General features: G+C 50.9%; 1 protein-coding gene across 1 annotated transcript in view; it reads left to right on the top strand.

The window, feature by feature from the left end:
* The window catches only part of insrb (insulin receptor b), a 79,232-nt gene that overhangs the window by 53,493 nt on the left and 999 nt on the right, over positions 1-24,740 (top strand). Inside the window, exons 3-22 of the mRNA XM_084473125.1 lie at positions 2,762-2,970; positions 3,494-3,627; positions 9,530-9,669; positions 10,101-10,245; positions 10,566-10,780; positions 11,186-11,312; positions 11,792-12,042; positions 12,581-12,748; positions 13,198-13,396; positions 16,677-16,809; positions 17,320-17,473; positions 17,981-18,129; positions 18,903-19,059; positions 19,560-19,656; positions 19,779-19,846; positions 21,046-21,275; positions 21,547-21,657; positions 21,842-22,004; positions 22,592-22,721; positions 24,171-24,305. Of these exons, the coding sequence (XP_084329251.1) occupies positions 2,762-2,970; positions 3,494-3,627; positions 9,530-9,669; positions 10,101-10,245; positions 10,566-10,780; positions 11,186-11,312; positions 11,792-12,042; positions 12,581-12,748; positions 13,198-13,396; positions 16,677-16,809; positions 17,320-17,473; positions 17,981-18,129; positions 18,903-19,059; positions 19,560-19,656; positions 19,779-19,846; positions 21,046-21,275; positions 21,547-21,657; positions 21,842-22,004; positions 22,592-22,721; positions 24,171-24,305 (3,115 nt within the window). The remainder of the gene's footprint in view (positions 1-2,761; positions 2,971-3,493; positions 3,628-9,529; positions 9,670-10,100; positions 10,246-10,565; positions 10,781-11,185; positions 11,313-11,791; positions 12,043-12,580; positions 12,749-13,197; positions 13,397-16,676; positions 16,810-17,319; positions 17,474-17,980; positions 18,130-18,902; positions 19,060-19,559; positions 19,657-19,778; positions 19,847-21,045; positions 21,276-21,546; positions 21,658-21,841; positions 22,005-22,591; positions 22,722-24,170; positions 24,306-24,740) is intronic.

Raw genomic sequence — 24,740 nt, 5'->3', positions numbered from 1 at the left:
TCCTCCTGCTTCTCTGCTTTGTTGTGGGGGCAGCAGAAGAGGAGCGGGAAGGGATGAGAGGAAGAGAGCGCAGAGAGAAGAGGGGCATGAATGAAGGGCTGGAGGAGTGACTGGTGTGTGTTTGTCTGAGGGGCTACAGGCTAGCGTGGCTCAGCTCTAGTGTGAGCAAAACGGGGAGTATCGCCGCTGCAGTTAGAGCTGGTGCTCACCCTGATGCACTGGTACTCTGATACTCCTCCTGATTCAGCCATCTGAGAGAGCAGAGGAGATCTGCTACAGAGAGTATGGGGGACACCCCACGTGTGTGTGTGTGTGTGTGTGTGTGCGTGTGCGTGTGTTGTGGATAGGGGGCTGATTAACTAGCATAAAGCAGCTTTTATGTTACCTGACATTAACTAAACCAAATGCAGGTGCTCCAAAAATAAAATATGTGATTACACGTGTACTGCATTGTTTTTGCTGGTTTTCAACCAAAACAGCATCATTTGAGGCTAATTGAGGGGAAGCGCGCGCGTGTGTGTGTGTGTGTGTTTTTTTTTAGACTCTCTGGTGAGCGATTTAGAATCACCTGCTCCCCTCTCCTGGCATGCTGTTGTAGTTCGTCCATCCGTCCGTCCGTCGCGAAAGCAGCAGCAAGAGCTCCCAGACTGGCTGGCTTCTTGTCAGTGTCTGCCCCCTGTCTGCCCCAGCGAGGCCAGGGTTAACCCTGGGCAGCTCTCCTCCCCAACATGGACCAGGCCACGGAGCGGTTGCCTCCCCCAGTCAGCATACACATTGGCTGAGGCTGAGGGCGGATCTGCGGCGGGAGCTGTGCTACGGCATGGACTTCCTCGCAGGAACCGGATCGGGAGCGTGTGTCTGCTCAAGCTTTTTTTCTTTCTGCCTGTGCTATGTGACGGCATGGTCACACAGCATGTACGCACACAGCAGACAGGGCAGGGGGCAGGGCCACGGAGGGGAGGACTGGAGAGCCAAGCGTTTGTATGTTCGTGTGTGAGAGAAGAACGGAGCAGAGGGGAGAATACCAGCAAGGAGGGTTAATGTATGCGTGAATGTGTGTGTGTGTGTGTGTGTGTGTGTGTAGATTTAGCTTATAGTTCAAATACTTTGGTGTCTAGGTTTTCTTACAACTCACATTTTTGACACTTTCTTTTTATCTCTAAATTTTCCTATGATTATCATTCAAGCGCAAATTCTGCACAAAGGGACAACTTTAATAGTTTAATAGTTTTTAAACTATAAATATGTAAATATATTCTTTGTAGGAATAAAATATAAAAATTGTCCATTAAAGTATTTCCATTTCTATAGCAGTATAATTCTGCATAATTACCTTCGTACAATTGTGCTGAAGGTTGCAGATGAGGGAGGCCCTAATTTGGGGGGGGGAATCTGTAAAATATTAGGCGTAGGATTCCTGAAAACCGAGTTCTAGACATGATGTTCCCCAATGAAGGGCCCTACCCCGGTGTTCCTGTGTGCAGTTAGTGTGTGATAACCGGGCTGACAGCACATACAGCGCCGCGATGCCACAGCCTGATTATTACACCGACATCACGACTGTAACTGTAGAGGAGAGCGCCAACAGGGGCCTCCGATGGCCTACATTCACACGGCTATCTCTGGCCTCGCGATCCTTGACAAACAGAGCCCCGCCCTCGCCATATGGACGCGTTCGCCGTACGGATGACGTACGGATTACAAGCGGAGCCGTCCCAGGGCAAAGTTTTGTCCTGTTTAGGTCCGTGCTGTGCGTGATATAAAGCTTTAAGAGTAGGATGTGATGGACCACGTTGCTGCCCTGGTTGGGGGGTTGAGAGAGATCCAGCAGTCCTACTAGGCTGTAGCAGAACTTCTGAGGGGGAGACGGCAGGGAGCCTCTGCCGGATCAACACGGTGGATTCTCCATGGTGTTGAGTTGAAACTATTTCAGGCATTTTTTTCTGAGAACGTCTGTGTCCATACATTACAGGATGTTTAGGCTTGTTATCCCACTGGGAAAAGTAGCCTAGTGCTGGACGAGTTTCAAATCGCATGCTTACAGATTCTCGCCTGCAAAATGATTGGTCAAAGCAAATATGAAGTGAAAGAGAGTGAAACGCCACGTTCACCCTGATTTGAGCTCGCCTGCTGTCAGACTTTATATGTTTCACCTCTGGTCGGTGAGACCAGAGGAGGACAGACATCCTGCCCGATAATAACATTCCCTCTGTTTGGCTGTCTGTCTGGTGGCCGGTGGCTGTTGTTGACTGGGTCTGATTGCACATCTTCCATCTGGTTCGCTCAGCCAGCCTTTCACTAAGCGCCCATCAATGCAAAGGTCAGCGCAGGTTGTATGCTGAAATCTCATGAGCCGCTATTGACTCTATCGGCCTACTGACAAAGGGGATGGAGTGTATAAGATCACCGCGGGGTCGGACATCAAATCCAATCTGGTGCCGTCCCCTTATTGCACCCGGCCAGCGGTATCGACGTCACGGTGTGACGCAACCTGGACACAGAGCAAAACAAACACTGGCTGTCTGCGGACGTCCTTGTTGTTTTATTTCTACACGGCCCCTCCTTCAGGCGGTCCGCTATGGTCTGACCTTTTTTTTTTCCTTTTTAGATTGACTTTTTTCAGATGTAGTTAATATTATTGTGCTGTGATTATAATTATTGAACCATCTCTCTCTCTCTCTCTCTCTCTCTCTCTCTCTCTCTCTCTCTCTCTCTCTCTCTCTCTCTCTCTCTCTTCCCCCCCCCCCCCGCCCCTCTCCAGTGTGCTCAGACAGCTGTAAGCACGGGGCCTGCACCATGCAGGGCCAGTGCTGCCACGACCAGTGCCTGGGCGGCTGCTCGGAGGTGGGGAACGCCAGCAGCTGTGTGGCGTGCAGGAAGCTCCAGCACGGGGACACGTGCATGGAGACCTGCCCGCCGGGGTACTACGTCTTCAAGGGCTGGCGCTGTGTCGCCCTCGCCTTCTGTCAGGTATGGGGGATTAAACGCAGGGGGTGAAGCATGTCATGGAAAGCACAAAGACACACACACATGCACAGACACACACACACAGAGAAAGACACAGACGAATAAGCACTGCGATGGTGAGCAGACATTGGACCTAAGGAGAATAGAAATCGTATGAAATAATAATAATGAAATAATAAGGCAATTACCACAAACCACATACACTGAGGTGCTTTTCCTTGCCCTTAAGCGAGCTTAGGGTTAAGGGATGTTGTGCAATGTTGGTTACTGTCATCAAATCCATTGTATACAAATACAATGGATTTGATTTGATTATTTAAAATGACTAGACTCGACTACTTAACTAGACTCGACTACTTAAAAACAAAAATAAGGGAAAGTTGTTTGTAAATTGCATATATAATGCAACACATTTGTGCTCCTCAATCTTCCCGTCAATCCATACAGTGTTAGCATCAATATCGACAGCCATTTTGTGCCATGACTGAGATGTATGCTCATGACTCTCCGTCTCCTATGCCCACAGGACCTCCACAACCAGTGTAAGACGGCCAAGAGGCTGGGCCACGACCGCGAGCCCGGCTGCCACGAGTATGTCATCCACAACGGGGCCTGTTTACGCGACTGTCCCTCCGGATACACCACCATGAACTCCACCTCGTAAGTCTCCGTCTTCAATGTAATGCATCTAATATGTGTACACATACACGTGCACACGTACACACACACGTGCACATGTACACATGCTCACACATACACGTAGAAACATACATACAAACACACACACACACAAACATATACACAGCCTCTGGCACTTTCATACAAACATGCAAAGACACATTGGGTAGCATATAATCAAATGAACCCAATTACAAAGCATGAGAGCTCTACGTTCAGAGCAGGCCACATCATGTGATCCTAGAACTGTATTTTGTTCTCCTACATTATAAGATCCTTAATGGCGTCTTTCATTTGTCATTCATTTCTTTTTTGTTTTTATAATGTCACGCTGTCCATTATATAAATGCTATCGAAATGTTTGCATGAATGTCCATCATCAATGTTTGCATGTCCATCATGTGAACACATTGCTGGAGAAGGATTCCTGACTGACAATATAACACATGGAGTGATAATAAGTCAGAACGGAGGTTCTGTACTATCGGCATCAGACCCCTACACGTTCCTCTGCTACCGCAGGTGGATATTCCGAATTACCGAATTGATTAATGGAAGCGATTTAATAGCGTATGCTCACCGTCCACCGTCCCCATCTCAAATCACCACGGCCTCCGTACACAAACCAGTCAGAGCACAGTGCTCGCATTACGGGTTTAATTTAGAGTTCATTAGCCGAGTGGAGTTAAATGAAATATATAATTAATCTTAAAAAGCACGCACGGGAGGAGCCAGGCTCCGCAGTCGGCCACGTCGGAGGCAACAATTTATGCAACAGGCATTCTGCTCATTCCAGTCTCTGGAGTGGATAATTCACTGCCACCGCCGCATTGTCTGCAGCCTTTGTGCCTTTCTAATACAGTAGGCCCGCGTCCCGTGTTTCTCCACGGGCAGACACAGTGTCGGGATCACAGCATGCAAAGCGCAACTCTTCCCGGCGCCTCATAAATATTCTTGCTTAATGCGCGAGCGCCTCTGTCCTTATGGAGCCACTGAGTGGAGGAGGGAGGAGAGGTGGTGAGGAGGAAGGAGAGCAGTCACCTTAGTGAGGAGGAAGGAGAGGCGAGAGGAGACACCTTAGGGGCGGGATTAGCTCAGGAGGTAGAGCGGGTCGGCTGGTAACCGCAAGGTTGGTGGTTCGATCCCCCCGGCTCCTCCTAGCTGTCGTTGTGGTGTCCCTGAGCGAGACGCCCTCACCCTGACTGCTCCTGACCCGCCGGCTGTCGCCCTGCGCGGTCGACTCCGCCGTCGGTCTGTGAATGTGTGCATGAATGGGTGAATGTCAGTCAACACTGTAAAGCGCTTTGATAAATAATAGAAGCGCTATATAAATGAGGACCATTTACCTTAGGGGAGAGGGGAGAGGATAAACCTTACTGGTGGGGGGAGAGGAGAGAGGAGACATCTTAGTGGAGGAAGGAGAGGAGACACCGTAGTGGAAGAAGGAGAGAAGACACCTTAGTGGAGAGGTAGTGAGGCAGCATGGATGTGTCCGTGTGACCAAAAGCCACAGGTTGCTGGATGATTGATGGTGTGTGTTTGTTTGTGTTGGTGCGTGTGTGTGTGTGTGTGTGCTTGTGTGCTTGTGCGCGTGTGTATGCTGAACGTGTTTGTGACTACATTAACTTTGCTCTCTGAAGGTATTGGGCTGTGTTGCTTTTTCCAGATGTCTGCTGTTTCCAGATAGGGAGGAGAGGTATAAATACATCTATTTATTAGGCAAATACACACGCACACACACACACACACACACCCCATTTGGACTTGGAGGGATTTCTTTCATTTATGTGAGACATTAACAGAGTCAGTTAATCCTCTGTGCTTTAAGAATCCCAGAAGGAAATGGGATGAGGACTTTTGATTATTTTCACAGACTTTTCTGTGTGTGTGTGTGTGTGTGTGTGTGTGTGTGTGTGTGTGTGTGTGTGTGTGAGTGATTATCAGGTGTCTAGGCAGTGAAGAACATTGCGCTAAGTCCCCAGAGGCATGGGGAAGAATGACTTCCTGTGTGTGTTTGTGTGTGCGTGCGTGCATGAGCAGCACTCAGTTGGTCATATACCACATGGTCCTATCCCATTAGGATTCTGCCTCTGTTGCAACATTTCAGCTTAATTGTGTGTGTCTACGAGTGTGTGCACGAGTTTGTGTATGTGTGTGTGTGTATGTGTGTGTTGTGTTGGTTTGTCGTCATCGGCGTCACTTCGCTGGCAGCAGCAAGGTCCAGACTCACAAATCATACAGCGAGACACGCACCCACTCACTCATGGACCCACACACACACACACACACACCCACACACACACACACACACATACACACAAACACACACACACACACACACACACAGACGTACACACACATATCTTCACAGGGATGGATTAGGTGCTGGAAATATGTGCAGTGAGGACACACAGAGGCCCAAAGTGCACCCTCGTGGATGGACGAAGTCACTGTAGTGTCGGGTGATCCATCCTCCTTTTGTTCCTCCCTCCTCTTCCTCCTCTTCCTCTCTCCTCCTCCTCTGCCTCTCCCCTCTTCTTCTTCCTTCGCGTCCTCCTCCACTGCCAACACTGAACTCTCTCACCATCTCCATGACAGGATTTGTTCGTGTGTGTGTGTGTGACTGTGTGCGTGTGTGTGTGTGTGTGTGTGTGTGTGTGTGTGTGTGTGTGTGACTGTGTGCACATGCACGCGTGTGTGTGTGTGTGTGTGCGTGCGCGTGCGTGCATGAGCTTGCTTGTTTGTGTGGGTCGGCCAGTCAGTGTACTGGCCCGGGCCTTTTGCCGGGCCGCGGCCCAAACCAAACCAAAGCGTCTGCTGTGGCCTGTGTTCTAGATGGTTCTAGCAGACCCAGGCACCGGTGTCAGGGAGTTCAGCCGGACAGATCCACACTGTCTGCCCCAGCGCCCGGCCTGTCTGCCCGACCGTCCGCACGCCCGCCCGTCTGTCTGTCTGTCTGTTGTTCAATACAACGGCCCCCCCGAAAAACATTTGCTCTTTCTGCCTGTGCTGCAACTGGAGCGCCGCAGAGAGAGGCTGAATGCACAACTTTCCATGTGGGGGAGAGAGAGAGAGAGAGAAAGAGAGGGCGAGAGGGAAAGGGAGTCAGAGAGAGAGAGAGAGAGTGTCTGTTGTTTTGGAGCGTTCATTACAAAGTGTTTCCATTAAATCAGGAGTCGTGGGGGGAAAAAACGGGGCAGTTTCAGCCCCGATGATTGATGTGAATTTTTAAGAAGTTGATAAGATGGAAGAAAGTAGAAGCCATGCATATAATTGGGCATTTGGCAGCGTCAGGTTGGATCGGAAAGACCAGCCAAAGACCCACACAGACTGCGACTGCTGCTAAATGTTTCCTGTAGCTACCAAGACAACGGGGCAGGACCCAGCTTGTGTGTGTGTGTGTGTGTGCGTGTGTGCACGTGCGTGCATGCTTGTGTCTCTGGGTTTGTATGTATGTGTACACACACACATGCTTTTTCCTATAGAGGACATGCCGTATAAATGACGACAGATGACGAGATGAGCTGAATAAGAGCGGTGTTAACGCAGGGTGTGCTAATGACCCGACAGCCACTGTAGTCCACAATGGCCGCCTTTGTGAGTCGCTGCCCAAGGCTGTGGCCTTCTAAACCTCAACCACCTTCTGGTGCCATTGTCTTGTCATACCTGAGTTACTGAAGCCTTATTGACACAGTGTGAACCACTGTGAGAAACTCCCATTGTAAGATGTTGTTGTTCCAAGGATTCAGAATAGCTTGGATTCTGCCACCCCCCCCCCCCCCCCCCCCCTTTATTTTTCTTGCTAGTGCGACCACCGCGCTGCCTGGGGAGTAGCCTGGGAAAATTAGCTATCCAGTGATAATACACTCTTGCCTCTCTCCTCAAATAACCCCACGGATCCTCCTCAAACCCTCCGTCTCACTCACTCACTCACACTGTCCCTCTGTCTCACTCACTCACGCTGTCCCTCTGTCTCACTCACTCACTCACGCTGTCCCTCCGTCTCACTCACTCACTCACGCTGTCCCTCCGTCTCACTCACTCACTCACGCTGTCCCTCTGTCTCACTCACTCACTCACGCTGTCCCTCCGTCTCACTCACTCACTCACGCTGTCCCTCTGTCTCACTCACTCACTCACGCTGTCCCTCTGTCTCACTCACTCACTCACGCTGTCCCTCTGTCTCACTCACTCACTCACGCTGTCCCTCAGATGGACAGGCAACAGAGGGACTACAGGAGAGCACTTTCAAGAGGCAGAGTGACACTGGATGGTTGGCGGGGGGAAGGGGGGGGGGTCATTTCCAAGGCTGGCTGTTGGTAGCCGAAAGTGGATGTAGCGTAGCGGCCGTAGCTTAGCATCTGGCAGAGCAAGCGAGAGCCATTCAACTTAGGGTGCGATCACATCTGTGCGGTTGTGACTGTCAAGGCTGAGGGGGGAGTTAAAGAGAGGGATTACGGCCTTTCAAGAGGACTTGGGAGCGGGGCGGGGGGTTGGAGAAAACCCTGAAACAAGGAAAAAAAAATCATCATATCAAATGAGGCGTTGTGTCTCCTGACATGTCTCCCAGCTCGTCCTTGGCTGCTCAACGAGCTAGCCTCCGCTTAACAGAACGCAGCAATGAAAGGCAACGCTGGCAAGGCCACATACTGTGTGTGTGTGTGTGTGTGTGTGTGTGTGTGTGTGTGTGTGAGCACTGTGTGTGAGTGAGTTCTAAAGAAGTACATGGCAATAACCAACAACAGCGGCTGTGAGGTTGTACCAAAACATACCAGTTTGGGCTACTCGTACTAGCACAAAAGTCCAGATTTCAATGTTCATTCTGTGGTTTTCGTAACGCCTCTCAGGAAGCAAATGGATGTTGTTGAAGGTGAACCCCCTGGCTTGTGTGGTTTTAAACCTTTATTGCACGTGGGCTTTCTTCTGTTCGTCGTCTTAATAGAAGGTCATTGCATAAAGCACACGGGCCGAACCTCCGTCTCACAGGCAACACAAACTGAAATCTCCAACTCTGTTGTTTCAAAGATACAGTGTCAGCCAAAGTCCCCCCCCCCCCCACCCCCCGTCCCACGCAGGCCCAGTGTATCACACAGCATTCCCATCGCATTCCGCGCCGATCGCATTCCATTCCAACAGCATTCTGTCCACTCCCATTCCGTGTGATATCCGAACGCACAAACAATATTTTTGTTGATTCCTCTGATTCATCCGACGGCGAGCATCCCCCCCCCCTCTGTTGCTCCGCAATATGCCAAGAATTCCGGCTGACTCACTCGGGTTCGGCAGGAATGTGTTACGTGTATGAAGTTGTTCAGCTGTAGGCCGATGGTGAACCCGGTGTGCAATAACGGAGCACCCCTGGAATGTATATAGAGCCGTGGATCCGGAGTGATTAAGGGCATTCATTCCACGCTTTTGGCCTGGAGAGAAAAAACGCGAAAGAAACCGAAAATGGTTACAGGCTCTCGTGTTACCGCCGGGTCGCCGTCACCTTTTTGTAGGCGTCCGATAACAGAAGCAGAGCAACCTAAAAGCAGTGTCGAAGAATGTCACACCCACACTGTATTAATGTGTTGTTACTATATTCCCTGTGTGCTAATCTCTCTCGCGCTCCCCCTCTCTCTCTGCCTGTTTGTGTGTCCCTCTCTCTCTCTTCACTCTCTGTCTGTCTGTCTGTCTGACTTTCTGTGCTTCTCTCTCTCTCCCCCCCCTCCCTACCTTTGTCTCTGTCTCTCCCACTCTCTCTCCCTCTCTCTCTCTCTCCCTCTCACTCTCTCTCGCCCTCTCTCTCTCCCTCTACCTTGCCCCCCCCCCCTCTCTCTCCCTCTCTCTCTCTCCCTCTCTCTCCCTCTCCCTCGCCCCCTCCCTCGCCCCTTCCCTCCAGGCTGAACTGCTTGCCGTGTGCGGGCCTCTGTCCCAAGCAGTGCATGGGGAACCAGACGGTGGACTCGGTGACCTCGGCGCAGGCGCTGCGGGGGTGCACGGTGCTCAACGGAAACCTGATCATCAAGATCAGAGGAGGCAGTGAGTGGCCCCCGCGCCCCCACCTGCCGCACGCACGCACGCACGCACGCACACACACACACACACACACACACATGCAGTCACGCACACACACACAGACACATGCAGTCAGTCTCACCTATACTCCTTTCCTCCTCACCTAGATACACACACACACACTTGAACACACACTTGAACACTAAAACACACACACACACACACACACACACACACACACACACACACACACACACACACACACACACATCTGTTCTCTAGTCTGACAAATGTTCATTCTGGTCCTGAATGGACTTCTCTGCTTTCTGTCGGTGTGATCTCTTTACTTAAGTAATCATTTTTTTTCTCTCTCTCTCTTTCTGTCTCTCTGTCTCTATTTCTGTCTGTCTCTCTCTCTCTCTCTCTCTCTCTTCCCCCCCCCCCCCCCCCAACAGTCAACATCGCGGCGGAGCTGGAGGCCAACCTGGGCCAACTGGAGGAGATCACGGGCTACCTGATGATCCGCCGAGCCTACGCCCTGGTGTCTCTCTCCTTCCTGCGCAAGCTCCGCCTCATCCGAGGAGAACAGCTGGAGGGAGAGTAGGTCCTCCCCGCTGACCCCCCCCCTGTCTGTCTGCATCCATCCCTCCCTCCCTCTCGTCTGTCCTCTCTCTATCTCATTGAATGCATAGGTGATCATAGTGTCCTATCAAATACAGCGTCTCATATCAGTTCTTCTCTTCCTCTCTCTTTCTCTTACTCTCTCACACTTTTTCTCTCTCTCTGTCTCTCTCTTTGTCTCTCTCTATCCGTCACGTACTCTGTCCACCTCTCTCTATCGCTTTGTCGTTCTCTCTCTCTCTCTCTCTTTCTCCCTCTCTCTCTCCCTCTCTCTCTCTCGCTCTCCCCCCTACCCCCAGGAACTTCTCCTTCTATGCGCTGGACAACCAGAACCTGCGGCAGCTGTGGGACTGGTCCAAGCACAACCTGACCATCCTGCGAGGCCGCACCTTCTTCCACTACAACTCCAAGCTGTGCATGGCCGAGATACGCAAGATGGAGGAGATCACGGGCACCAAGGACCGCAACCTGGAGAAGGACATCGCCCTGCGCACCAACGGGGACCAGGCCTCCTGTAAGACACACGCGCACGTGCACACGCACACACGCATACACGCACGCACAGTTGTGCATACACGCATACACGCACATTTGGCACAGTTGTGCCAAATGGTGAGTTTGAAGTGTAATTTTGTTGTGTTTTATCGTCACGACACACACACACACACGCCACTGTTGACAAAATCTTTTTCGAGGCCAGAGTCTCAAAATGAATGTGAACCGCAGAATACAATTGGCTGACACACACGGCCTCTCCCTGTCTGTGTCTCTCTTTCGCTCTCTCTCTCGGTCTATCTTTCTCTCTGTGTCTGTCTGTCTCTCTCTGTCTCTGTGTCTCTCTTTCTGCCTGTGTGTCTCTGTCTCTCTCCCTCTGTCTCTGTGTCTCTGTCTCTCTCCCCCTCTCTCTCTCTGTGTCTAGGTGAGAACCAGGTGCTGAGGTTCACCCTGGTGCGGACCATGTCTGATAAGATCATGGTGCGGTGGGAGCCCTTCTGGCCCAAGGACTACCGGGACCTGCTGGGCTTCATGGTGTACTACAAGGAGGCGTAAGTCCCCCCACACGCCCATCCCTTATCCAGGAGACCCCACAGCCGTTACTAGGGCCTGTGCTGAAATAATAGAAGATATGACGCTATTCTATGCTATGATATACTATATTCATTTCCAATATGGGAGTCATATAGTTAATCTCATCTTGTGCTATACCCACCGGGGCGCGTTCGCTCCTCCTCGTTCTTGGATTGCGGTTCTCCGACCACCTCACCTCTCTCTCTCTCTCTCTCTCTCTCTCTCTCTCTCTCTCTCTCTCTCGCTCTCTCTCTCTCTCTCTCTCTCTCTCTCTCGCTCTCTCTCTCTCTCTCTCTCGCTCTCTCTCTCTCTCTCTCACACTAACTCACTCCCCATCTCTCTCTCTCTCTCTCTCTCTCTCTCTCTCTCTCTCTCTCTCTCTCTCACTTACTCTCTTAATCTTCCGTTCACTCTCTAACTCATTCTCATTCTCTCTCCACCTCTCTCCCCCCCCCAGGCCGTACCGGAACGTGACAGAGTTCGACGGGCACGACGCGTGCGGCTCCAATAGCTGGGTGATCGCCGACGTGGAGCCGCCGGAGCGGGCCTCGGAGAACAAGGAGCCCCAGGACCCGGGCCACCTCATCCACCCGCTGAAGCCCTGGACCCAGTACGCCATCCTGGTGAAGACCCAGCTGTCGGCCTCCGACGAGCACCAGGCCCACGGTGCCAAGAGCCAGATCCTCTACGTGCGCACCAACGCCACCAGTGAGTGACGGAGGGTGGGATGGAGAGGTGGGGTCGGGGGGGGGGGGCGGCCTCGTCTCACGGTGGGACACGGAACCAGGATGCTTTAGATGTGCGTTATTGTGTGAGAAAGAGGGAGGGCCCGTCCAGCCTGATTGTGTGAGAGAGTGAGAGATCTCCGTTTCTGTCTGTTGAGGGGTGAGATGAAAAAATAAGGCCGTGGTCGTTGTACCACAGCCTGGACATTTACCTGAATATAGTCTCACAAATTTGACTAGATTTGGCTCAGATCTTGGTGCATGCGGCATTTCTCCCTCTTTTGTTTCGACAAATCATATTGCTGGGGCCAGGGGTCCGTTGGCGAACACAAACTCAGCCAGCAGTAGTAGTAAACTGTAAAAAAGTGTCTGTAGAAATACACTTCGAAAGAATCTCTTCGTACCTTCGCGCAAATGACATGTTTTACCGTAGAATCTCTCCGTTACCAAACAGGAAACAAGGCTTTTTATGACATAGCATAACACGATCATGGACCTAACGCTTGCTTTCTGTCTTCCAGAGCCCTCTGTGCCGTTGGACCCCATCTCCTCCTCCAACTCGTCCTCGCAGATCATTCTGAAGTGGAAGACCCCCAAAAGCCCTAACGGCAACATCACCCACTACAAGGTCATCTGCAGCAAGCAGGAGGAGGATGGAGACCTGTACAAGTTTGACTACTGTCTGCAAGGTGAGCGACCACCCTGATGAACTGATGTCTCAGCCTAATGCGGAGATTCATAATTCATCAGCCTGACAAATCTCCTATTGTTATCCTGGTACATTGTATATCTCAGCCTAATTAATCCTATATCTTAATTCAATTTTTTAATATTCAATTAGGATAAGAGTAGAAAAACAGCATTAGAACATAACACTCACTCTGTCTCTCTCTGTCTATCTCTCTCTCTCTGTCTCTCTCTGTCTATCTCTCTCTGTCTCTCTAACTCACTCTTTCTCTTTCTCTCTCACTCTCCCTCTCCCTCTCTGTCTCTCTCCCTCTTTCCCTCTCAATTTACTCTCACTCTCACTCTCCCTCTCTCTCTCTCTCTCTCTCTCTCTGTCTCTCTGTCTCTCCCTCACTCTTCCTCTCCCTCACTCTCCCTCTCTCCCTCTCCGTCTGTGTCTATTACGTCTCAGGGATGAAGCTGCCGTCCCGCACCCCCACCCACCTGGGCAGCGAGGACGAGCAGAAGTGGAACCAGACGGACGAGCCGTCGCCGGGGGGCAAGTGCTGCGCCTGTCCCAAGACGGACGCCCAGCTGAAGAAGGAGCAGGAGGAGTCAGAGTACCGCAAGACCTTCGAGAACTACCTGCACAACGAGGTCTTCGAGATCCGGTGCGTTGGCAGTTTAGGGGCTTTGGGGGTTGTTCTGTTTATTACATGTTTTAGCTGTGTTAGGGCGGCATGTGGCTCAGGAGGCAGAGCGGGTTGGCTGGTAACCGGAAGGTTGCTACTTCATTCCCCGGCTCCTCCTAGCTAGAGTGTCAAGATCTCCCTGGCTAAGACACCTCACACTAGCTGCTCCCGACGAGCTGGCTGTCGCCTTGCATAGTTGACACCGCCATCGGTGTGTGAATGTGTGTATGAATGGGTTAATGTGTTTATGAATGGGTGAATGTGTTTATGAATGGGTGAATGTCAGGCAATATTGTGAAGCGCTTTGAGTGGTCACTGGTTAGGAAAGCGCTAAATAAATGCAGTCCATTTACCTTTTACATTGTTGTATGTTTTAGTGTCTGGTATGAGTGTGCTTTGTGGACATGGAGGGGATAAACCAGGCGAGGTTCGCCGTTTGTTTTAACGGACATGCTGTAACTGTTTTGGGACTCCGGATGGAAACTAGCATTAGCTGCTACAATCCGGCACATTTACATGTTTTTATATGTCCATTAATGTGCATTGTCCCATCCAAATAAACCAATAAAAAAAAAAAAAAAAAAAAAAAAAAAAACTTAGCTCTGTTTATAGAGTATATGTTAGTATATCTATATCATTATAGCCTTATGGTAGATTTATACAGCTAATATGCTTCTGGGCTGGGAATCATGGCTCCACACGTCGCCCAGGCCAACAGTTTCCCTGACGCTTTTAGATGACTGCATAAAGCCTGTTCACTAGCCTGGAAATCCAGACCCACATCTAGAAAGCTGTAGGGTCTGGCAACGAGTAATGACAATGGCCAAACTCGAGGGGCGGCACCAAGCATGCATTTGAAAATATCACTGCACACAATTGGATAACACTACGACCAATCAGAAGAATACAAAGGGTGACGTATCCAGACCAGCGGAGCCAACCAATAGATAAGACTCTTGCCGTATCCGGTCGGTAAAACAGCAGCGCTTTTGCCCCGCCTATATCAGATACACCGATGTGATTGGTTGTTCTTCAGGGGCCAGGGGAATCGGGGAGCGAGTATATTTTTCGTTCCCAGAGTGACTCGCTGAGCAAATTCAAATTGTGCTCTCGCGAGAACTCTGGATTTTTTCCAGGGGTACCTGTTCACGGAAATCGAAGAACGCTGTCGCGTCAGACACGAGTCCAGAGCGAGGCGGAGGTACGGCCCCCGTCCTCCACACGGTAACACAAGGCCCAGTAGGCCAGCGGTCGAATGCAACCCGAGGAATCGCCTTCATCTAGCGTCTCCGGCGCCCAGCGCGCCAGGCCTCTCCCCCCTGGTGAAGAGGGGGGGGCGGAGCGGACGCCATGCTGGTGTTAGTTAACGCACGCTGCTGCGCTCACACAGGGATCCCCGTGATCTGAAGCCGAGCCAACTGCTGTTTTTTGGCAGTTGGCTCGGACGCAGCCGGCTACGTTTTTCTTCGATGTGTCCGTCGTTTTCGGATTGGAGGCAGCGCCGTCTCCTGGATTCACTTCACCTCCTCGACTACACTCCCAACGCATTCCTCTGCATTTGACCATGCCTGAGAGACGCCGGGAACACACACACGCACACACACACACACACACACACACACACACACACACACACACACACACACGTACCCGCTCAGCAGAATGGGTTTCCACACCCCGGGCTTGCAGGTGGAGGAGACGTTGGGGACATAGCCCGGCGGCGGGGATTGACAGGTCTTGAGAGGGAACGCACCTACCCTAAATATGCACGTGCACACATGTATAGACACACACACACACACACACACACACATGCAAGTTTGACAGTTGTATTAGTAGGATTCTGCGGTGAATGCACCTGGATAAAATGTGACTTGATTGACACATGGCACGCACACTGCATAGTTCAGCTACTCCAATGTGAGCAGGTGTGAATTAGGTGTGAATTGCTGTACATTAGAATCCGTGGCATTTCTAAAGAAAAACATTTTAAAAACCGGCTTTGTGCTTTTTTTTTGGTGGGCGTGGGGACGTGGGGGGGGGACATATGGATTCTACCTTCTCGTGAGTCATCCTCCCAAAGTCAACTTTAATCTACTTTTGCTTTTGGGTGTGCGTCTTCCAGGCAGTGTGAGTAGGTTCTCGACCTGAAGCAGACGCCTCCCATAATCTCTAATGGCTGAAGTGCAGCGATGGCCTTTAGAATCGATGGGGTGGGAGCCACTTGTAGCTGGGGGGCCCCAGCCAAGGGCCCGGTCTGTGTGTCTGGGGCGCAGCAGCAGGAAGTGTGTTCTCTAATCAGGGGGGAGAGAGGGTCCCTCTATCGAGTTAGCCACCTCTCCATCTGGCCCAATCACCGTGATGTGTGTTCCACAATGGCTTTGTGCCAAATCTGACCCAGGTGTGTGTGTGTTGGTGTGTGTGTGTGTGTGCGTGTGAATGGGAGTGTTTGTGTGTGGGTAGAGTGTTCATTTGCCCTGTAGTCAGAAGCTGTCTCTTGTCTCTGCAGTATTCCACAGGAAGAAAACAGTGCCTTGCAAACTACACACACACAGACACACACACACAGACACACACACACACACACACACACACACACACACACACACACACACACACACACAAATAAATGCTCATGCACACACACATACATCAGTCTAGGCGGGTGCAGTCATGCAAACTGTCACCCTACCATTTGGTCTCTCTCTATCTCTCTCATCTGAGCTGGGATTTATTCCCATGATGAAGGCCAAACCAAGGTCAGCTCTTAGTTCACTAAACAAAACAAGTCGCTTGTCCTCCCAGTGCACTCCGTCTTACAAACACACGCACGCACACTGACACCGCACACACCACCACAAGAACTACATGTATGTAGACATACATGTAAACACCCTTCTCCCTACATGCTGGTGCTCTGCACTTTATCTGCTGTTGAGATCAGGTTTGATTTACGAGCTGGTCTGGAGTACTGATTTAGGACTGCTTATCGCCTTGGTGGGACCGGCCATTGAAACCCCAAGAAACCTTCACAGAGTCGGAGTCAGAGTCGAATGCCTTGCTCAGAGGTTACCGCGGGGCTGTGGAAACACTAAGCCATCCTATAAAGAAAGATATCAAATCGAATTGTGATGAAGACCTTGGAACGCAGATGCTTCCACAGCTGGTGAAAGCCGGTCTTGTCTTTTTAGACGTTGCGTTATTTTTATGTTACCGTCCAAGCCTACTCTGACCACCTGACTACCTCTTCCCCCCTCAGACCCTCTCGCCGGCGCCGGTCGCTGGGCGTGGGCGTGGCCAACGCCACCCAGACCCTGCCCAACTTCCTGACCACGGCGCCCAGCCCGGCCGGCGGCTCCACCACGCCCAGCCCCGAGGAGGAGGGCTCCAAGGTTTGCTTTTTAACCACCTTTAAACTTCAGAGATTAGAGTTGTTCGATATTCCCGATATTAGTAGCGGAAATTCCTCCGATCCTGCCTAAAATGCAGTATCGGGTATCGGCGATTGTGCGAGTCTATGTGGTGATCCGATACTATCACATGACTAGCGATGCATGGACGCTTAACCTCAAGAATGCAAATGTATTATTATAATTATAGATTACAAATGTAAATGATCTAGTTCTAGAAAATAAATGTACACAGTAAGTTAACAGACTACACATCGCTGTCACCGTTAGAGAACCCTTCAACAAGAGTTATAAGTAGTTACAATGTAAGATGCTGTATCGGTATATACTCCGTATCGTAAGGAAAACATCTCTATTTAAGGTACAATATGCAAGATTTGCCGGTTCAAGCTCCAATCTATACATCTCTGTCCTGTCTCACGAAACCCCTTCTGCCCTAAGAGAACAAGGCTCACCTAAAAACACTGACGTGATATTCCTCACCCCCTTCAGGTGGAGCTGAAGGTGTTGGGCAAGGAGTCCACGGTGATCTCCAACCTGCACCACTTCACCAGCTACAAGATCGAGATCCTGGCCTGCAACCATCCCACGGACCCCCTGCGCTGCAGCATGGCCACCTACGTCAGGGCGCGCACCATGCCAGAGGGTACCTACGTCATACATCTAGTCACCACCTCTAGCGCTTTTACTCTTACTTACTTACTTTACTTTACTACTTTACTCTACTAACATCCGACCAAAATGCCAGGACGTATGATGTACGTCCTGGCACTTAATGTACGCCCTTATTGTATGTTGTACGTCCTGGCACTTAATGAACGCACTTATTGTATGTTGTACGTCCTGGCACTTAATGTACTCACTTTTTGTATGATCTACATCCTTACACAATAGCACTAAGCATTGTGTAGCATCTTATCCTAGCTATCTTTGTTGTATACGGGGAAAGGGTAAACCTAACAATTGTTAGTGCTTGGCACTTGGTTCTATGAACGTCCTTACTGTGCCAACAGCGATATGTTGTTGTTTTTTAAACCGTCTGCTAAATGCAAATGTCATGTGTTTGAAGCGTGATCGGACTGTGGTGTCGCAACTCGTCTCCCGGTATCGTGGCGCGTCATTTAACACCCGCCCTCCTCGCCTTCCTACTCAGAAAAAGCAGACGACATCCCGGGAGCCGTGACCCACGAAATGATCCCCGACGAGCCCAACTCGGTGTTTATCCGCTGGCAGGAGCCCCGCGCGCCCAACGGCCTCATCGTCCTCTACGACCTGTTCTACCGGAGGGTCGGGGACCAGGAGGTCAGTGCAGCCGCCCGGGAGGGGGCGTGGTGTAGCGGTGGGAGGGTGGGGACAGGGTGGGAGGGTTGTAGGGGTGGGGGACGGGTCATCCAGAAGGGGTGGGTGATGCTGAGGGAGGCCTGGGGTGGGGGTGGGTGCTGCTGAGGGAGGCCTGGGGGTGGGTGAGTAGTGCATGCATGGATGAATTCAGATTTGTAAGCGTTCCTTTAATACTGTGTGTGTCTGTGTGTGTGTGTGACACTGTGTGAGACACTGTTGTTTACTTGTTGTTGAATGTGTGGATTTATCCCTCATTGATATTCATGGCTGCACCGCCTGACCCCAGGAACCGGCAGCAGCAGCCGCAGCTCTGTTACCATAGTAACGGAGGCAGGAGGGAAGAGTAGAGTGCAGGGGCAGGGATGGGCTAGTGTCTCAGATGACACCTCCAGTGCTCTGCAGCACACTGACACAACACTGGGACTGTGCACCCTCTCAACCCTGGGAGAGGGTCCCGCGTCTCATGAAGACCAGTAGATTAGTGACTGGTGACTGGGACGGTGGCAATACAGGTTGATTCTGGCCCTAAGTTGTTAGTTCAGCATCAGTTTTGTTGACATTAAGCAAGCGAAGCTCAACTCGGAACGGGTCGTAACTTGTTTATTTTCTGTACCATTTCCATGCGTACGCTTGAGTCAATTTGGAGAAACCAAAAATGTAAAGAAATGTAAACCCCAGTGTCTGCTCCCTGAGCTGCCCGCCGCCCCGGTCCAACTCCTCTGCCGTGTCTGCAGTTCCACAAGGCCTGCGTGTCCCGACCCGCCTACATGAAGCAAGGGGGCACCAGGCTGAGACTGGTGCATCCTGGAAACTACAGCGTGAGCGTGCGCGCCACGTCGCTGGCAGGGAACGGCTCCTACACCGAGAACGTTTTCTTCTTCATGCCCGACAGTAAGGCCCCGGGCTAAATATCCTCTCGCTTCACGCCAGCATGACAACTACGATCCGCTTATGACTGCATTAGTGGCTTTTAATGACGGTGCGGTGGCTCCTTTGACAGCTAACCCAACATGGAGTCTGCGGAGGTTTTCAGCGAGATGTTTGATGTGTGACACTTAAAGACACCGTTGTCGGTGTAAGATTTTGATCTTGAAGAGAGTGAATTAAACACAATCCGTTCCAGGCTCGTATTTCTTGTAAAAGCATGCTTGGCTAACGTCATTCTGATTCTGGTTAATAATGTGTGACGTTAATAATGTGACGTTTGCTGATCGCCGTTTTCAGATAGCTGTTTTATTACCTTTTTTGGGCCAACTACATCAAAAGAAAATCTAATGTAGTTGCGCAAAGAGCTATTTAATATTTTGTTTATTTCCTGCTATATTTTGATACTTTGGTCAGGCACTCCACTATGTGACCCCACTGACCAACGGCGTGTGTGTTTGTTGCAGAGGACAGCGGGCTGCTGAAGATCATCATCGGTCCGGTCATCTGCTTCATCCTGCTGCTCTGCGTCGGCGGCGGAGTCTTTGTGATCTTCAAGAAGAAGTAAGTCCCGTGTTTGTTTGCTTTTCATTTCCTTTGTCCTCCAATAAGTTCACGTTCAAGTAAAAGGATTCCGTCGTCATGCGGGAGAACAGTTCACCTCATCTTTCATTTTGATTCTCCAGACAAACGGAAGGCCCCACAGGTCCTTTGATCGCTTCCTCCAACCCAGAGTACATCAGTGCCAACGACGGTAGGCCCTGTTCTGTACTGTTTATGGACTATGCACCAGGGCTGGAAATCACAGGGTGCCTCACGATACGATACCATATGCAATACATGGCCCATGATGCCGATAATATCACGATAAAGCAATTCTGCGGTAATCAATGTATTGTTAGACAATCCTATCACGATACATTACAATAAATGTCTTACCATATACAAAATGACGGTTACTCGTCTTTGGCTAGTTAACTTCCGTTAAAGTTTCCCTCATTCGTGTGTTGAGCGCCTCCTTGAGGAGCAATGAGGTAGTGACGCTGAGAGCAGGGAAATCTGTTCAGAGTGCCTTGTTATATTAGTTAAAATATAGATATTTGGGGGGATATTTCCTGTGTTACTCTTCATGAATAAAGCATGAAAATGCAAAAGAAAATCCCCCAAAAATGTAAATGTGTATATATATATATATATATATATATATATATATTTGGCAACAGTGTATCGATTCTCGTATCGCACAAAGAAGGTATTGATATTTTTGCACTATGTATATTATTTATACTATGTATATACTCTATAATGTACTAATAATCGCCACCCATTTTTTCATTCAATGTCTTTAAAATGTGAGGCTGTCTATTTGGAGAGCCGGGGCCCGTGTGATTGAAGGGTACTATATCATGACGGTACCTCGTCCTGGTATTCATGAGGAGGGGAGCCACACTGAGCGGCCTGGGAGGCTGTCGTCTCTTGGGGCTGGGAGGGAAGACAGGGTTCAATAGTGAATAATCCTTACACCGTGTGTGTGTGTGTGTGTGTGTGTGTGTGTGTCTATCTGTGTATGTGTGTGTGCATTTCTGCGTGTACGTGTGTCTCTTTCTATGTACGTGTGTGTGTGTCTATCTGTGTGTGTGTGTGTGTGTGTGTCTATCTGTGTGTACGTGTGTGTGTGTGTCTATCTGTGTATGTGTGTGTGCGTTTCTGCGTGCGTGTGTGTGTGTCTCTATGTACGTGTGTGTGTGTGTGTCTATCTGTGTGCGTTTGTGTATGTGTGCTTTCGTGTCTGTGTCTGTGTGTGCGTGTGTGTGTCTGCCTGTGTGCGTGTGCATGTCTGCATACATGTCTGCGTGTGTGTGTGCGTGTCTGCGTGTGCGTGTGCATGTCTGCATGCATGTGTGTGTGTGTGTGTGTGTGTGTGTGTGTGCGTGCGCGTGCGCGTGTGTGCAGTGTACGTGCCTGACGAGTGGGAGGTGCCCCGGGACAAGATCACGGTGATGCGGGAGCTGGGCCAGGGCTCGTTCGGCATGGTGTACGAGGGCCTGGCCAAGGACATCATCAAGGGCGAGCCCGACACCCGCGTGGCCGTCAAGACGGTCAACGAGTCGGCCAGCCTGCGGGAGAGGATCGAGTTCCTGAACGAGGCGTCCGTCATGAAGGCCTTCATCTGTCACCACGTGGTACGCGCTCGCCGTCTCCCCCCCCCCCATCCCGTTCGTCAGCGTAGGGGCGGCATGCGTAGGGCTGTCGCCCTGCGTGGTTGACGCCATGTGAATTCCACAATATTCTTTATTTTTTAAGGAATTTGTCACTGAAATAAATTTCCCTGATCTAATCGCAGTTAAAAATATTTGCGTATAATACAATTCTAGCCTGCTCAACTGTGTGTGTGTCTGTGTGTGTGTGTGTGTGTGTGTGTGTGTGTCTGTGTGTGTGTGTGTGTGTGTGTAGGTGCGTCTGCTGGGCGTGGTCTCCAAAGGCCAGCCCACCCTGGTGGTGATGGAGCTCATGACCCACGGGGACCTGAAGAGCTACCTGCGCTGCCTCCGGCCCGACTCTGAGGTAGCGTCCCCATCGGCCAATAGCATCGCCCCCGTTCATAATACTCCAAAACAAACAAACTGTGTCTGCTTCAACTCGTGAGCGCGAGACACCACTTCACTGAGCATCTCCCTCTCTCTCTCTCTCTCTCCCTCTCTCGGTCTCTCTCTCTCTCTCTCTGCTTTTTCTTTTTCCGTGTCCACAGCATAACCCGACAGGCCGGCCGCCGCCCACCCTGAAGCTGATGATCCAGATGGCCGGGGAGATCGCCGACGGCATGGCCTACCTCAATGCCAAGAAGTTCGTCCACCGCGACCTCGCCGCCAGGAACTGCATGGTGGCCGAGGACTTCACCGTCAAGATCGGAGGTCTCGCCCTCCCCCTCCTCCTCCTCCTCCTCCCCCTCCTCCTCCTCCCCCTCCTCCTCCTCCTCCTCCCCTTTGCCTTTCCTCACACGCTAAACAACTGTGAACCATTTTGAAACTGTATTGAAAAATAGTACTTTGCATCGTGTAGCATCTTATCCTAGCTGTCTTTGTTGTGTGGCAGGGAATGGGTTAACCTAGTGATTGTTAGTGCACCTGGTTCTATGAACAACCTTACTTGTACCGACAGTGATATATTGTTGTTTCTTTCTTCTGACAACTGACTTATTTTAAGTCGCTTTGGATAAAAGCGTCTGCTAGATGCCCTAAATGTAAAAGTAAATGTATTGCTGTATGCATTCAATAATATGGGCTTCTTTATTAATTTTTTTTTGGGTTGTTGTTGTTTGTATCGGGGAAGTGAAGCCACGTTCGTAGCAGTCGAGGCAGTCAAGTCCGATGTTTATTTCATATATTTGATTTCAAATGCTTCACATGTCAGGGATGCGACAGCTACGTCCGGCGAGTGTGTCAGTTTTCATTCTCTCTCCATCTCCCCCCCCCCCCCTCCCCACCACCACCACCACCAGACTTCGGCATGACCCGCGACATCTACGAGACGGACTACTACCGCAAGGGGGGCAAGGGCCTGCTGCCGGTCCGCTGGATGGCCCCCGAGTCTCTGAAGGACGGGGTCTTCACCGCCCACTCGGACTGCTGGTACGTCACTCCTGCACTCGGCTCTCCCTTAAAGCCAATGGGTTTTCTAGAGCGTCTGAGCGTGTGGACACGTTCTTCAAGAGTGTAGGCAAAATGAGAACGTGCACCACACGTGTAGACGGGGTACCCCCAGCCCGTTCTTTCTGCGATTTGAATGCGCCCTGCAGAACGTTCTGGAGCTGGCTTCTCCTCCCCCTGCCGCGCTATTGGCTGGTTTAACACAATGACGCCAGGGAAGCGACAGCAAGCAGCCAATTTGCGTACAGAGTCAGTTGAACTAGGCCCGTTGATCACGCCTCTTGTTCTGAAGAAAATAACAGCAGCCTCCCCCTCTTGGTCTGGCAATAGGCAGGCTACCACACATGTAAATGGTCCTCATTTATATAGCGCTCTTATCCAAAGCGCTTTACAGTGTTGACTGACATTCACCCATTCATGTACACATTCACACACCGACGGCGGAGTCGACCACGCAGGGCGACAGCCAGCTCGTCAGGAGCAATTAGGGTGTGGCGTCTTTGTCAGGTACACCACGACACTCTGCTAAGAGGAGCCGGGCATAGAACCAGCAACCTTGCGGTTACCAGCCAACCCGCTCTACCTCCTGAGCTAATGCCGCCCGTATGTGAAGTCATTGCTGAAATGGCTGTGTGCGCTCAGTGCTTCGATTTGGTTAGAGAGGGGCTTTCTATGCACACTAGGCGGCAAACATGTGTCACATATTTTCCTGAGATTTCTTTCTCGTATGTGAATGAATGGGAGCATCTAAACTGGGATGTGTTCCTTGTGTAGTGTCACCTTCCGTGGTGTATTGACAAAGCCTATTGATCGAGCAGAGCATGATTCTTCTGAAAATGCAGTGTGTGAAATTAAACCACTACTTCTTCCCCCACCCCACCGCTTGTGTGTGTGTGTGTGTGTGTGTGTGTGTGTGTGTCTGTTTGTGTGTGCATGTGTGTGTGTCTGTGCGTGCCTGTGTGTGTGTGTGTGTGTGTCTACGCGTGCCTGTGTGTGTGTGTGTGTGTTTGTCTGCGTGTGTGTGTGTGTGTGTGTCTACGCGTGCCTGTGTGTGTGTCTGTGCGTGCCTGTGTGTGTGTGTTTGTCTGTGTGTGTGTGTGTGTGTGTCTACGCGTGCCTGTGTGTGTGTCTGTGCGTGCCTGTGTGTGTTTGTCTGCGTGTGTGTGTGTGTGTCTACGCGTGCCTGTGTGTGTGTGTGTGTCTACGCGTGCCTGTGTGTGTGTTTGTGTGCGTCTGCGTCTGCGTGTGTGTGTGTGTGTGTGTGTGTGTCTGTGCGTGCCTGTGTGTGTTTGTCTGCGTGTGTGTGTGTGTCTACGCGTGCCTGTGTGTGTGTGTGTGTGTGTGTGTCTACGCGTGCCTGTGTGTGTGTTTGTCTGCGTGTGTGTGTGCGTGTGTGTGTGTGTGTGTGTGTGTGTGTGTGTGCGCGTGCAGGTCGTTTGGGGTGGTGCTCTGGGAGATCACCACGCTGGCGGAGCAGCCGTACCAGGGCCTGTCCAACGAGCAGGTGCTGAAGTTTGTCATGGACGGAGGCTACCTGGACCGGCCCGACAACTGCCCCGAGCGGATGTGAGTAGGAGCACACACACACACACGGAAGGTGCAAAAGGACCTCGGGACGCGCCCTGCACTAAGCTCACCCCTTTCATCCTCCTCCTCCTCCTCCTCTCTCTCGGAACCCAGCCCTGTTGCTATGGAGACACTGACCAGGCCAGACCCTGAGGAAACCTGCCTTCTTTTAGTACAAATGATTCTGTTTGGTGACGCGTTGCAGCAAGACGCTCATTTCCCTCTCTTAAATATCACTCGGCAATAGCACCAACAGAGTCTGTCTTAGAGAGGTTCCCATACCATTTCTTCCTTCCCGATACCGATTTCCGATTCCTGAACTTGAGTACCGGCCGATACCAAGTATATACCGATAAAGCATCTAGCCTTGTAACTAATGCCACTTGTTCTTATTGAAGGGTTCTCTTAAGATGACAGCGATGAATAGTCGGTTCA

Source organism: Micromesistius poutassou, assembly GCF_964030765.1.
Source record: "Micromesistius poutassou genome assembly, chromosome: 9".
Classification (NCBI taxonomy): domain Eukaryota; kingdom Metazoa; phylum Chordata; class Actinopteri; order Gadiformes; family Gadidae; genus Micromesistius; species Micromesistius poutassou.
Note: the sequence above shows the minus strand (reverse complement) of the source record. Positions and strands in the feature narration are given on the sequence as shown.